At 48.3% G+C, this 15010-nt stretch overlaps 1 protein-coding gene across 1 annotated transcript in view; it reads left to right on the top strand.

Moving 5' to 3' along the window:
- Pde10a (phosphodiesterase 10A) overlaps positions 1-15010 on the top strand; it is a 178251-nt gene that overhangs the window by 126524 nt on the left and 36717 nt on the right. The window contains exons 4-6 of the mRNA XM_013024523.1: positions 10024-10144; positions 11615-11664; positions 14772-14912. Of these exons, the coding sequence (XP_012879977.1) occupies positions 10024-10144; positions 11615-11664; positions 14772-14912 (312 nt within the window). The remainder of the gene's footprint in view (positions 1-10023; positions 10145-11614; positions 11665-14771; positions 14913-15010) is intronic.

Raw genomic sequence — 15010 nt, forward strand, 5'->3', positions numbered from 1 at the left:
GCGCCCAAGGCCAGGGTTCATCTTTGTGGTCAGCTTAGATCCACCCATGTCTTGGGAGGGAGGAGATGGTCAGTTTGGTTGGAAGTCCCAAAGGTGGGTGCGAAGAGGGGCTGTGTGGACTCCGTGCATCCGTGAGGACGGTGAACAGAGAGGCTGGTGAGGATGCGAATCAGGTAGTTGATGTGGAATGTGGTAAATCTCAGTTACCAGATGTGGATATTTAGGGAGCAGGTGAACTTACGGTCAGGCCCAGGGGCGAATTCCCACGTGGTGGTGCTTATGTGGACATTTACAGTATACAGACACTATTTCAAGATGGAGACAAAGCGTCCACGGAGAGGAACAAAGGTGGGGGAGGGGACGGCGCTGCCCAGCAGGTCAGCGAGACCGCCAGGTGGGAGGAGGGTGCTCACGCCTGCATCAGCATGCTTGCTTTTGCAGTTTTAGCTGGAGGACTGCATATTTATTTCAATTTTACTTCAGCTGTTTTGAACCTACCCTATTGGGATGAGCCGTCTTCATTTTACTTCTGTTGACTGTTACGTTATCTATTTTGCTCTCCATGCACTTGAACAATTTCTGTGGAAGGATATTAAACCAACGTCTTTTGATCAGTCTGACAAATTTCCTAACCGACATTATCATCATCATCATCATCAATGTGATACTAATTGAGCCTTATTTTTCTCTGTGGTTGGGACCCATGAACAAGAAACCAGACAGAAATTTCTGCCTCTGGGCATGTGCATGAGCGAGAGCGGTCCTCTGGGGTCAGTGGTGGAGAGTGTTGCGGCCCCAGGCACAGGGAGAGCAGGGAAGCTGCTGCCCGACTGCTGGTGGAGGCTCGCCAGACGTGTTCCAGGGAGAGCCTGAAGGAAGTGAGAGGTGGAAGGGCACTGCGGGCAGGAGGCACGGTGGCCCAGGCGGGGTATTCTCAGCGCAGCCCGGTGTCTGTCCTGCTTCTCTGTAAGGGATGAGGGAAAGTCCCAGCCTGAGGCACCAGGTACAGGGCGATTTGAGAGACACAGGGTCAGTTAACATCTTTGCAGTTTGTTTTTATTTCATCCACCCCATTAGACCTGTGTTTTACTATTACTGTTACTGTTTTGTGGTTGTTAAATGGTTACATCTTACAAGCAAACAAAAAAACGATTCCTGATAAGACCAGGGAGAGAAAATGTCAATGGGAGGGAAACCACATTCCAGGTTCTGGAACACTTATACTCTAGTCAAGTCTGGGGTTCTTGGGGACCTCCCGCCACTACCTCCCTGTACCATGGTAAACAGGATGTGAAGGAGAAATCTGCTTCCCTTCCAGCGTTTTCCTTAGTAAATGGCATTTTGTAATTTCTGGGTAGTTGCGCAGGTCCATCATGTGATCTTGCCTTTTCTAGGTTCTGTGTAAATGTGTTCACTTTCATTAGTCAGCCTAGTGTGTGGGGCACGTTCTCACTTTTCTCTCGTTCGCAGTATCTAGTTGAGGATATTCTCGTGCCTAGTTTCTTGGTGTGTTGATCCTTCCCAGGTTCCTTGTTCTTTTGAAGATGTCTGAAGGCCCTCAGTCATCTCTGCCTCGGTCTGTACACATCCAGAAGCTCTCCTCAGCTGGACCCTGTGCAGCTGAGTTCCCGCCGCAGCCCGTAGGGTGTGGCTGAACTAAAAAGACCAGCACAGCCTCTCATTTCAACCTGTCTTGTCTGCTCACTGATAATTTTTTGTTGTGAAAAACAAATGTTTTTCCTAGAATTTGTTTTGCATGTCCTTCCTCCAGTGAAAATTCACTTTCTTGTTGGACTGTGGTGGTGTATGCAGTTTCTTCACTTTCTTGTTGGACTGTGGTGGTGTATGCTGTTCCTTCACTTTCTTGTTGGACTGTGGTGGTGTATGCAGTTTCTTTCTGGGTGTGCCGTGTGTCCACTGTGCACTGTGCTAGGCCCCTGGGGATGCCTCTCACCTCTGCTGACCTCGGGCCGCTTGGCCACCAGGTAACGAGGCCCAGCTCTCGGTGACTCCACCAGGGTCTCCAGGGATTTGGAGCCGTGGATCTTCCCTGGGGAGTGGGGACTGATTTTGTGACTTTTATATCTGGGTTGATTGAAACAAATGCCTCCATTTTGTCTTGGCTGTTGGCGTGGACTGTGTTCGTGTCACTCAGCAGTGCTGTGGTCCCAATGAAAGGCGGTTCTGCTCACCCTGGCAGTGAGCCGACGCTCTTCTGGGCTTCCGGTCGGTTCTGTCGGTGGTCAGGGTGTCCTCTGGGCTTCTGGTCAGTGTGCCTCTGTTGTAGACATGGCGGGAACTTACATCCAGCTCTAGCCAAATTGAATTAGGACCCCATGTCATTGTTTTCCCCATTTTTTTTTTTTGGCCTCTTAGACAGTGTCCTTTTCTTGGCCCATTTTGATTTGTCTTGGTTTGTACTTCGTCCAGCCAGGTTTTCTTGACATTCTTAGGACAGAGGCAGCCCTCATTGTCCAGTTTTGTTACTAACTCAGCTTTTCTTCCTAATCTTTACTTTTTTTTTTTTTTGCTAGTGTAGTAAGGTGAGAAGGGAGAAGATCTCACAATGACAACTTTTAAGTATTCGTTTTGCCTAGAGTAGCTGGAGTTTCTTTTTGTTCAAGTAAATAAAAGCTTATACTTGCATTATGGTCAGTCTTACACTGTGGTATCCCAGGAAGTGCCCTCCAGGGAGGGAATTGGAGTAAAGCCTTGCTCCTTCCTGGAGGGGAGCCTGCGAGTGGACGGGAGTGGGCTGCTGCACTGGCACACAGGCCAGCCCGGCAGCCCAGAGGAGTAGGAAGGTGATGGATCTGGAGGCACAGGGACCCCAGGGAAGGGAGGCAGGCAGAGCTGGGGCAGGTGGGGCTCCGCGCTCTACCTGAGAAGGAAGCACTTAAAGCACAGCATGAGGTTTTTGTAAATCTGCTCACTTTCTTTCCCTTGTTCCTCTTTCTTCATATCAGTGTCAGAATCTTAAGCTTTTACTGGACACAGATTGGTTTACTTAGTTGAGTTCACTTTGCTTTGTAACAGTGTTGACACTCAAAGTTTAGAATGTCAGATAAAGCCCTAACAAATCGGCAGTTGAAAACAATAGATTTTTTTTTCCTATCAGAATGTGCTCAGTACAAACCTGCAGTGCGAGCGCAATTCTAAGTTGTGCGCCGATGGAAACACGCATCTGTGAAGCTCAGCCTCTTTGAGGAGTAGTTTTGTGATGTCACACAAATCATCTCTTGGTGGTGGTGTTCAAATCCTTTGCGTTCATTTGCTTTATGTATATTATATTGCCTTTTTCTGAAACTTAACCCCGTGGGCTCCACTGTGGGGTGAGGAGCACGATTGGAGGACATTGCTGCTGCAAGGCATGGAGGGCTTTGAGGGTCAGCTCCTCCAGTGGCTTGTTTCTCAGAAAGCAGAGTGAACCATACACCAGTCCACTGACACAATAACTGCTGGCCTGTGGGATTTCACACACAACTTGAGCAACCTCTGCTCAGCTGTGATCATAATTAGGAGCCACCATTCCAGTCACTGAACTGGAGACGTAATATGCCTAGCTTTTGTATGGATCTGTTTGGGAACAACATGTATCATTGCCTTAAATGAATGGACGGCTTCAAAGCAAAAGTTCCTGGGACTTATAGAAATAATTAACCCGTCGACCAGTTAATTATTTTGAAGGCAGGCCTTCCTGTGAATGGAAAATTTTAAAGGCAGAATTGCAGTCATCTTTCCAGTGCTCACTGACGTCTGGTCAGGTTTTTTCCTTAAATAAGTGTGTGTGGTTTGTTTTTTTTGCCGGGGAGCGGTTGTTGTGGGACTTGAACTTAGGGCCCAGGCATTGTCCCTGAGTTGTCTCCCCCCTCCCTCCCCCACTGAAGGCTAGCACTCTACCACTTGTTTTCTGGTGATTAACTGGAGGTAGGAGTCTCATGGACTTTCCTGCCTTGGCTGGCCTTCAACCACAATCCTGTGATCTTGACCTACTGAGGAGTTAGGATTCTAGCCGTGAGCCACTGTTGCCCAGCTCTGTGTGTGTGTGTGTGTATGTGTGTGTGTGGTGACAGATGTGGTAAGATTTCCTCACATGGAAGGCATTCCAGATGACTTTCTCTCCAACTGACCTTCAACCCTAACTTTCTTAAGCTATAAAGCTGAGACCGTCTGAAAGGAAGACCTTTGTTCTATTTGTGTCAACCTGCACGTCCCCCCTTCTCTTCTTCCTTCAGCAATTGGGGTTGCATAGTAAAAACAGATGCTAATTAAGATTTTTAAAGTTACTGTGACAAAGAGCTATGCTGAACCCCAAGCCTGGTCTCGGTCCTCTGAATGAAAGCCTGATTATTAAAGGGTATTGTTTTAGGCATATTTCTTCATTGTGTGCAAAAGAATACAATAGCCATTATCTAGAAAAGTTACAGTTATGTGTACAGTGAAGTTGTTTATGAATGCATTACTGTCATAGCTGTCACGAGTAGCTGCTGTGTTCTTGTCTACCTCTGGGTAAAAGAATGTAAGAGCGCATCAGAGTGGGAGTTTTTGCTGGTCCTACCCCAGTAGGTGTCAGCTTGCTGAGGAAGGCTGTGTCCCGACGTCCAGAAGTACCCCTGCCCCAGCGGGGAAGGACCCCTGCCCCAGCGGGTAGTGCTCGTTACTCACCTGCCCCAGAGAAGAGAATCACACTTTACTACCAATTAACTTACTGACAGTGTTTGCTGTGTCCATCAGTGATTTGACAGTTGTCCCAGAATTACTAATGGACAGGCCTTTTCCACCCTGCCGACCTTTGTGTCCTGAGTCACTCCATTAACACGTTTTTACATTGGCTCACTGTTGATCCCAACCCACCTCCCACCTTCCCCACGGTTAATGTCCTATCCCTAACAATCCGTCGACCACCCATCCACATGTCCTGCTCCTTGCTTTCCTGCCCTCACTTGTTATTACGTTACACAACGGGGGGGGGGACACCCAGCTGGGACACCCAGCTACAAGAACTCACAGTCATGCTGGACAGCTAAGCCAGTCTCTGATCCTCAGAGGTGGGGCAGTAGGGCCTGGGCCAGCGCACAGGATGCCCTGGTCCTTTGTAAATGCTTCTTTAAAAAGTCCTGAAACTGCCAGGTGCCCGTGGCTCACGCCTGTCATCCTAGCTACTCAGGAGGCTGAGATCTGAGGATCGCAGTTCAAAGCCAGCCACAGCGGGAAAGTCTGTGAGACTCTTATCTCCATTTCCACCAGAAAACTGGAAGGAGCTCAAGTGGTAGAACGCTCGTCTTGAGCTGTAGAGCTGAGGGACAACGCCCAGGCCCAGAGTTCAAGCCCCATGACTGACCAAAAAAAAAAAAAAGAAACTCCTGAAACTCTTAACCGCTTGTGCGGCTGTCACTCCATAGTACAGTACTCACCTGTCAAGTATAGGCCATTCCCTGTACTACACACATGCACACACATGCACGCACGCACACACACACACGCGTGCGCGCACACGGGTTGGGGCAGCAACTCCTCTCCCCTTCTCTTGGAAGTAACCAGGCCAGAGGACATACTCCCCATTTTATGGAAGAACATAAAATATGTTCTTCAGGTCTACGGCTCAGAAGTTTGGAGAAACCATGTGAAAGTCTGGGTGCTGCAGGCTGTCATCCTAGCTACTCAGGAGGCCAAGATCTGGAGGAGCATGGTTTGAGGTCAGTCTGAACAAAAACATGTAAGGGACTCCATCTCCAAACTAACCAGCAAAAAGCCAGGTTGGAAGCATGACTCAGGTTTCAGAATACCAGTACAACAAGAAAATCAAGCAAGTTTGAAAGCCCTGAGTTCAAATCCTAGTACTGATCAAACAGTGAAGATGGAGAACACTGAAGGGGCCCCTGCTGGCCAGGCTTGGACGATCTGAGCATCAGGCTAGAGGGCAGTGTTAATGCTGAGTAAAATAGGAAACAGGGGTTTTAGGTTCCTATGCATGAGCGGAGGGAGGGACACAGGAAGCTTTCCTTCCCTAGAGCGTGCTACAGTTTACAGACAGAAGGAATGGCAGGATCCTCACTCCACCAGTTCACTGTACTACTGCCAGAAACGGACAGAAAACACCACACAAAGAAGGGCCAAGGAGACACTCCTCACCGACAGAATCGAAAAGAGCTGGACTACGCCTTATGTGATCTCAACCGGGGTAGGGAGACAGGAATGAAAGACACTGTCTCTTCACTTTCTTTCACCAGATATCAAGTCCCCCTTCCCTCCCCTGCCCCCAGCCCAGCCCCTGCTGGGAGAGTCATTTCTCTGGTTCTCAGACTGTGCTCCAAGCCCCTGTTCGGGGATGCTCGGGATGCATTACAATTCCATGGGAAGCAAAGTAACATCTGGCAGACAGAACTGGACATAGTTGAGTTTCTGTTGATGTTTCTGATACAGTTCAGGTTGTGTGTTGAGTCACTGCTAGCCTGCCACGTGGCGTATTATTGTGAAGCTGTGTTTTCAGTGGTTGCTCTCAAAAACCACACATGGAATTAGTGCGGAACAGAATATGAATTCATTGTGAATTACAAATATACAGTGATCCTTAATGTAAGCTTTATATAGGTTCTTAGAATAAAGGATGGGAAAGAAATGTGTGAGGTAAAAATGCTATACAAGTACATAACAGCTTTTATAATATTCTGAGTCGGGCGCTGGTAGCTCACGCCTATAATCCTGGCTGCTACTCAGGAGGCTGAGATCTGAGGATCGTGATTTGAAGCCAGCCTGCGCAGAAAAGTCTGAGAGATTCTTATCCCCAATTAACCACAAAAAGCTAGAAATGAAGCTGTGGGTCAAGTGGTAGGTAGAGCACTAGCCTTAAGCACAAAATCTCAGGGTTAGTGCCCAGTGTTGACATATTTTATTGGTCAAGGCATGGAGTTGATTTCCTCACGGGCCTTCTTTATCATGTAGTTTCCAAAAGAGCGTCTTAAAGTGGGTCCCCACTTGGAGGCCGTGGCTCCGCGCCCCTCCCCCGCCCTCCATTCCCCCCCGCCCCCCCCCCGTCACACCGTCCTGGAGAGAGGCATGGAGCTTCTGCTTGTGTAGACTGGGCTTTTAATATCTGCGTTAATATGATAGCACTAGAATATCGATCTTAATAAGACAGTTGACTGTTAAAGTAATTAGGCAATTATCAGTAACCAAAGGAAACAAAATGTACCAATGTATTGTATCAGGTTAAAGGTCAGAATTCAAAAGCTTAAAATGAACAAGAAAAACTGAAAGCCTAGGTCTTAGGTTATCACAGATGAAGTGTTGAAAGTGTATTGAAGACTGTGTAATTCATGCTTCTTTTCATACAAATGGGAAGAACGAAAGCTCAGAAATGGGAAAGGAAATCTCATGAGAAACTGCTCCCATCCCAGAACATCTTCTTGTTCCTCTCCGTTCCTTGTGACACCCCATTTCCTGTACAAAAGAGCTGGAAGGCGGCCGCACACAAGCCCTGACTGAAGGGGCTTTTCTGACAGTGAGGGCAGAGGCGCCTGCCTGCGTTCATGGAAGGCCCCGTTACCAGTGTGCCCTTGCAACCCACCGTAGAGCCAGCCAGACTCTCCCCCGACGGGACCAACGTGCTGCTGGGAAGGAGCACCTTGGTTGTACGGTGGCTTTCGGGCTCTCCTTGGCCTCTGACTTTGGCTCTGCATTCCCTGGTCATTCTCAGATAACCACTTTCCCGGGCTTCTGCACTGGGTGGGGGCAGAGGGCTTGGGCCTGGTGAGGAACAGCTGCAGCCCTAACACATGAACCGTCTCTGAGCGGACTCTGGGTGATGGCTGATGCTGCCTCCTCTGGGCTCTGCCGGCGTCCTTACCTTTTGGAGACCTGAGTCGCAGGTGTTTGCCACAGGATGTTGCCACCTCATGACCACTAGACGTGACCGAAGTGCCTGGGAGGCTTTGGGGTGTTGCTCAGATAAATTTTGTCAGTTAAAAGTCACAAAACTCGCTTTGCCTTGCATGCATGAGGCCCTGGGTTCGATTCCTCAGCACCACATAAGCAGCGGGGCCGTGGGCCAGGTGCAGCAAGTCTGCGTCGCAGATGTCTGTCCCTGTAAGGGAACCTGGTCTCCCTGTGAATTGGTTCAAGTCTGGGGACCCCTGCAGGTCTCACTTTCTCCGTAACTGGTGAGATGGGGTTTTGTTCACTTAAGCCAGAACTTTCTGATCATACAAGTGAGCAAACACAAAGAAAGCAGACAACATGTGCTTGGCTTCTTCTGCTCCACCCCAGGATGGCGCAGTTCCTGAGGCTGACCATGCTCACCCATCTTCTGTATGAGTTCAGGGAACAAGGTCACCCACACCGCAGCGTCCCTGTGAGCCCCGGCCAGCCCTGGTGCGCACGCTGGGCTCTGCAGCCACTAGTGGGTGCGCCCGGGAAGTTGGAGCAGCCCAGCTTCCTCCAGCAGAGGCTGCTTTGGGGGCAGCTTCTAGAAAAGCCTGTGCTGGTGCACTGAACGCAGAGGAGGCATGGCGTTGGACGTTCTGCTCTCCAGTGTCACGGGAGCTGCTGGGGCCGGCTGTGGCTCCGTGGCCACTGTAGGTGTGCGGCACGCGGCGTGGAGATTGTGTGTGTGGCTGGGGAGCACGGGGAGCACATGCCGGGTGTACGAGCCGGGGCCTTCAGAGTGGGAGACAGCCAGAATGTTCCCAAACACAGTGTGTGTGTGTCTGTGTGTGTATTGGGGAGGGGCGTGGGTGTGAGTGTGCGCATGCGTGCGCGGAGGGTGCATGTGTGTATGGGGGGAGGGGCGTGGGTGTGTACATGCATGTGTGCTCAGAGGGTGCGTGCATGCATGGAGCGTGTGTGTGTGTGTGTGTGTGTATGCAGGGGGGTATGTGTGTGTCTGTATGCAGGGGGAGGGACGTGGGGGTGAGTGCGTGCATGCGTGCGCGGAGGGTGTGTGTGTATGGGGGGGAGGGGTGAGGGTGTGTGCATGTATGTGTGCTCAGAGGGTGCATGTGTGCGCGGAGCGTGCGTGTGTGTGTGTGTGTGTGTATGGGGGGAGGGGTGTGGGTGTGTGCATGTATGTGTGCTCGGAGGGTGCGTGTGTGTGTATGCAGGGGGGTATGTGTATGTATGCGGGGGGAAGGGTGTGTGTGTGTGTGTGTGCATGCATGCTTGGAGGGTACGTGTGTGTGTGTGTCTGCAGGGGGGGCATGTGTGTGTGTATGCGGGGGGAGGGATGTGGGTGCGTGTGTGCGTGCGTGTGCGGAGGGTGCGTGTGTGTCTATGAGGGGGGAGGGGTGTGCGTGCATGTGTGTGTCTGCGGGGGGGTATGTGTGTGTGTCTGCGGGGGAGGGGTGTGGGTGTGTGCGCGCATGCGTGCGCAGAGGGTGCATGTGTGTGTGTGCACATGTGGGGGCGGGGGGGGTGAAGCCAGGGTCCCTCCTGGTGGAGCAGGAAACCCTAGCCCCTGAGCGCAGGGCACCAGAGTTTTCTTTTTCGGGTGATGTTACCAGGGCACACTAGTTGGCAGGGTGCAGACGTGTCTTTCACTGTCGAGAAGGCAGCATGGCGTGTGCTCAGAGGCGCGTGCCATCGGCGTAGGCACCGGTGCCCAGCGAGCTCTGGTGTGTGGCTGCCTGGGGTGAGCTGCTGGCAGACCCCTGCGTCCTGGTCCGGGTCACACAGAGAGGCCGGGCAGGGGAGCTGGGTGCCGCCGGTGCCTCGGGCTCTCTAGCATGGCAGAAGAGCAGCCAGCCTCAGGAAGTCTGCACCCATTTCTCAACCAAGTTGCCATTATTACAAAACTTCAGAAGCAAAGTTATAATAGGCAGTCTTGGCTATTTCAGTATGGATAACTGGCATATACAGTTTATAGAGTAATCTAAATAGAACGATTTTAATTTTCAATGTACTTGTTTTATAAATACATATAATAGTTAATTCTCTATAAACTCATAGTGAATCGCTAGCATATGAAGTTAGAATTGGAATTGTATTTTGTTGATAACTGCCATTTCTTTCTGCTATTTCTATTCAAAGTACCAAGATACGAATATGCAGGGAGTGGTGTATGAGTTGAACAGCTACATAGAGCAGCGTCTGGACACAGGAGGGGACAACCAGCTTCTGCTGTACGAGCTCAGCAGCATCATCAAGATAGGTACGCGCCTCACAGCAGCCCGCCCGCCCGGCTGGCCCGATCTCCCACCTCACGGACAAACCCAAACCCACCGAGAGGCAGCAGAAGTCATTCGCTGCAGAGGACACATTTTATTATGAAGCTGCCGGAATGATCACACCTAAAAGTTCCTAAAGTGCCAAAACGCAAACCTGATGTCTAAACAGAATATACTTACGGCTTTAATTTTCACTGAACATTATTTTATTCAAGTAAATTACATTTTATAAAGGAAATCATTACTTTTAGGGAAAATGAACATATTTGGGTAAGGTGGGCTTATATTTTGACTAGAATGTGGGAAAAATTATATCAGAAAAGGACTTTTTGGAAAAGATGTATTTTTAGGACTTGATTTTTTTCCCCCAGAATACTTACTATGACAATTGAGTTTTTGTTCCTTCTTTAACAATAAAAATAGTGATATATGTAATATCTAATGTATTACTTAACCATATGTGGAGTTCCCTTTAGTACCTACTTAACTGTACTCTGTGCCCCTCCACAAGTATGGTATGTAAGAACTCACAAACTAGTTTCTGTGACTGTCACCATTTACTTGTAAGGAAGCTGTGGAGGCTCAGTATGTCACCCAAAGACACATAGATAAAAAGGATTTAGGTAGGGATTCACATTTCGGATACCCTTCCAGAACTCTGTTGTTTGTTGCTATTGTATTTACCTTCAGATGACCCTGAAGGTTTTTGTGTGTATGCGGATGTGTGCATATGTGTGTGCATGTGTGTACGCGCGCGCGTGCGTGTGTACATGCTCGTGTGTGTGTGCATGGTGTGTGTGTGTGTGTGTGTGTGTGTGTGGCAGTACTGTGGTTTGAGCTCAAGGCCTCAGACATGGCATGCTGGCTCTCTACCACTTGAGTCACACCCTAGCCCAATGTTGCCTTTTTATTTATTTTTGGATAGCATCTCATGCTTTCTGCTGGAGTTGGCTTGGGCTGTGTTTCCCCCAGTTTCTACGTCAGTAGCTGGGCTGCAAGTCTGAGCTGCTGCACTCAGCTCCTGAGCAGTTCTAGACGAGTTAACTTCTATTCTCTTCCGTGACTACTTGGGTAGCCCATGCTACCCATCTTGACTGGTGCTTACTTTAGTTAGTTAGTAGTAGGATCATTATGTAAGGCATATTTTAATACTATAAAACTTAAAAACAAAATTTCCTGATTAAAAATGAATTCTCCATGCTTGAAGGTTGACAGATGTATTGTAACACAGTGTGTTGGCTGGTGTGCACGGAAGACAGTGGTGAAAGCCTGTGAAGGTTGTTCCAATGTGGAACTGAGGAAGGCCATCGATTATCTTGTTACTTACTGAATGACCACTGATTATGTGAGCAAATCTATTCAAAAGGCTCCTGTCTGATTCTCACCATAGAGAAATTATACATGTTATATTCCTCCACTGAGATCAGTTTTTTCCTCTCTTATTACTTTGGCAGCCACAAAAGCTGATGGATTTGCGCTGTATTTCCTTGGAGAATGTAATAATGTGAGTATCTCTCCTCAAGTTTCTGTGCTCAGATAAGAAATAGCAATAATTGGTCTTTGACAATACTTACTGTATTAATGATAGACATACATAAGTACTTTAAGCTTATTTTTATTTCTTCCTCTTCCTTTCCTCTCCTCCTCCTCCTTTCCTCCTCTTTGCTTTCCTCCCTTTTTCCTTCTTGTCTTAAGGTTGTTATTTTGTTTTACATACTCAGGCCTTTGCACTCAACAGGCTCTATTACTTGAACCATGTCCCTGTATTTTGCTTCCATATATGATTAGTACCAGTCAAGCATTGCACAGCACTTTTTACAGAGAAGGTCTTGGAATCTGTGTTGTTTTTGCTTTGGTTTGTAGTATCCTGTATCGTGAGTTGCAGTTCTAGGTTTGTGTTGTTTGGCGTTTCAGTACTTTGGGCTGGCGCGCTGTACACAGCCTGTGGCCATTTCCAGGCATCATACACAGTTTAATAAAGTAGACGCAGAGGCTGGCAGAGTGTGGTTGTGCTTGTAGAAGACAGCTCTGTAAGTGCTCTGGGACTGGTTTGCTGGATTCAGATCCCGGAGTGTCTGTCAGTGTCCGTGGCTCGCCATGTCCAGCTGGGGGCTTCCCAGCCCTGCACTTCGGGCCTGGTCTGACACAACATTCCGGCTCGTTCCATCACTGCAGTTGAGAAGGAGTCAGATGATAGCCCAGCATAGTCTTCATCAATTCATTTCCATTCAGAGCATGAGGCGTATTTATAAATATATTTGCCATTTACTAGTGTTACTTAAATATTAGGCAGTGTTCTTGAGATTTGGGGATATGTTGGCACAATATAATAGCTATATCCTTGAGTAATCAAAATATATTATGTTGATGCTATTTAATATATTAATAGAAATGGAGAAAAAGTGTTCAGAGACATCTGATTTTAGTCTTGAGTAAACAGTAATACAAGTAGTAAAATAAATAGTTAAAATGTTAAAGTGTATCTATTCATCATGTAAGATATTGGGCAGCAGCTCATGTAGGCTTGTTCTAGGTACTGCAGCACCGCAGGGCTTTAGTCTCTGCCCTCCTGAGACTTTGCTACTCCCTGGGGAGAGAGCCCGCATGTACAAGCACATCTGAAGACAACACAAAGAAACTATTTGCTAAAAGAAGGAACGATCCAAAGAGAGGAAACACAATCACATATGTGTGATGATTATGAGGGGATATAGTGGAAATGTGATGAATTATAAGGACACGTTTTTTACGAATAGATGTGAACATAGATAAGATGGACAGTTTCAAGGAATATAGACATTGCTGTGTAGGGCAAACCATAGAAAAATGTCCAGTTTCCAAGTAACAGGCTGAACACAGTGTTTAGTGATCACCTCTGCAGACGATGTTTACTGAGCAGACTGCCTTTGAGTGCCAGCTGGGCTGGGTGGGAGAGGCCGCAGGCAGCCCGGTCCTGTGCCCACATCGTCTACCTACTGCCCACCGGGGCTGTCCCAGAGGGCAGAGAAGGCTTCCAGAAGGACAGAAATGCCCCAGGAAGTAGGTTAGCTTCAAAAACCTTGTGGTTCTGATTCATCACTTGATGACTGTGATTTGGGCAAGACTGGCGAACTTTCTAAATCTTCATCTCCCCTCCTCCATGGCTCGAATGTTGCATCATAAATGCTGTTTATTCGACAAGTATTTGAAGTACCTGCTAGTGTCAGAGGAATATGCTAAGCTGCTCAGCAGGCAAAGATTCTCTTCGGTAAAGAGTTGGCAGCAGTGAGCAGCGAATCATAGGGAGCTCATGGTGCACTGGCCAAGGAGTGTGGAGAGATGGCCCCCCTTGCCCATGGGCACTGGGAGGAAGAAATGGTTTGTCAGGAGCAGTATATTTTGTCATGTGACTGACATAGACAAGGCACTTTGGAGGTGTTTGTTGGTTTCCTGAGACTGAATTTTTGCTTAATTCATTTTTTAGTGTCTTTGTTCTTTTTTATTCATTTACACTTAGCCACACATTCAAAATAACATTTCGCATGTTATCATTTTTGTCTTGGGCTGTCAACCAGAATTTGTTTGTAAAAGTTATAATGTTATGAGTGCCAATTTTTAAACATTAATTCACAGTAGGTCACTAACAAGCGCTTAAGTTGTGGGACTGATCAGTAAGTCAGTTCAGGAGTGTTTGTTTGTAAACATGAATGGCTGCATGGTTGTAAACCCTCAATCCCCAGCCCTGTGGAGACTCCTCACCTGTGCAGCGGGGACTCCTCACCTGTGCAGTGGGGTGTCCCCCGCGGCCAGTGCCCATCCTTGCTCCCAGCCGAGCCTTCCCTAGGTATCCGGCAGGCTCCCCTCGGGCCAGAGTTCCTGCTTTCCAAGCATGGCCGCCAGGCTCTGTCTATCCTCACAGACTTCCTCTTTTAAGGACACTCATCTCCCCCTTCACATTCTGGGTTTTTTATGACTCCCAAACCGTGAAGAAGATGTGTTAGAAAATTCCCTTGCTTGGGTACACGCTGGGAGAGACTGGACAAGCGAAAGAAACCGTCTTTGTCTTCAGTGTGCATAGCCTGTTTGTTGTAGTGATTTGTGAGGCTTCAGGTGCACTGGCAATCTGTACAGGATGGTGTATTTTTAAGAACAGTGTGAAGTTTAAGAACAGGTGAAGGTAGTGGCTGGTCTTGCCTAGGCTACATCTCAGCTTTTCTTACTCTTTAGTGCCACCTAGTGGTGTTAAGGAAACAAACAGGAAGCCGATTTTATATATGTTCTTAAAAATAGTTCTAAAATCTGGTCAAGTGAGTGGTTGAGGATAAAAAAAAACGATGTGTGAGAAACAAATACTGTAATGACAGACGACACTAGATCACTTGACTGGCGGCTGCTGGTCCTCTCTGAAGGGAGCATGGCTGCTGACCTGGTGGACTACTAGGGTCCATCTTGAGCTTGCTGTACCTGTGCTGCCTGTCCTCACAGTTAACCCCCTTTCTGTGTGGATTCCTCAGACCGGAGCACTGCCTCATCTGGGGGTCCGTGTGCGGATGGCTGTCAGGCAGGGCTCTGGTGTCCGTCCAGGGCTGCGGCACAGGACACCCATAAAGCACGCTCTCGTCTTCCTCCTAGAGTCTGTGTGTGTTCACACCACCCGGGATGAAGGAGGGCCAGCCCCGGCTCATCCCGGCTGGACCCATCACCCAGGGCACCACCATCTCTGCTTACGTGGCCAAGTCCAGGAAGACGCTGCTCGTGGAGGACATCCTCGGGGTAAAGGACTTCTGATCCTAACTGAAATATTTCTGAAAAAATGATGTATCATGCCCAATTAGAGTTTAAGCTTTAAAACAAAATACAGTAAGCCTGCC

This window comes from Dipodomys ordii, unplaced genomic scaffold, assembly GCF_000151885.1.
Source record: "Dipodomys ordii isolate 6190 unplaced genomic scaffold, Dord_2.0 Scaffold77, whole genome shotgun sequence".
NCBI lineage: Eukaryota > Metazoa > Chordata > Mammalia > Rodentia > Heteromyidae > Dipodomys > Dipodomys ordii.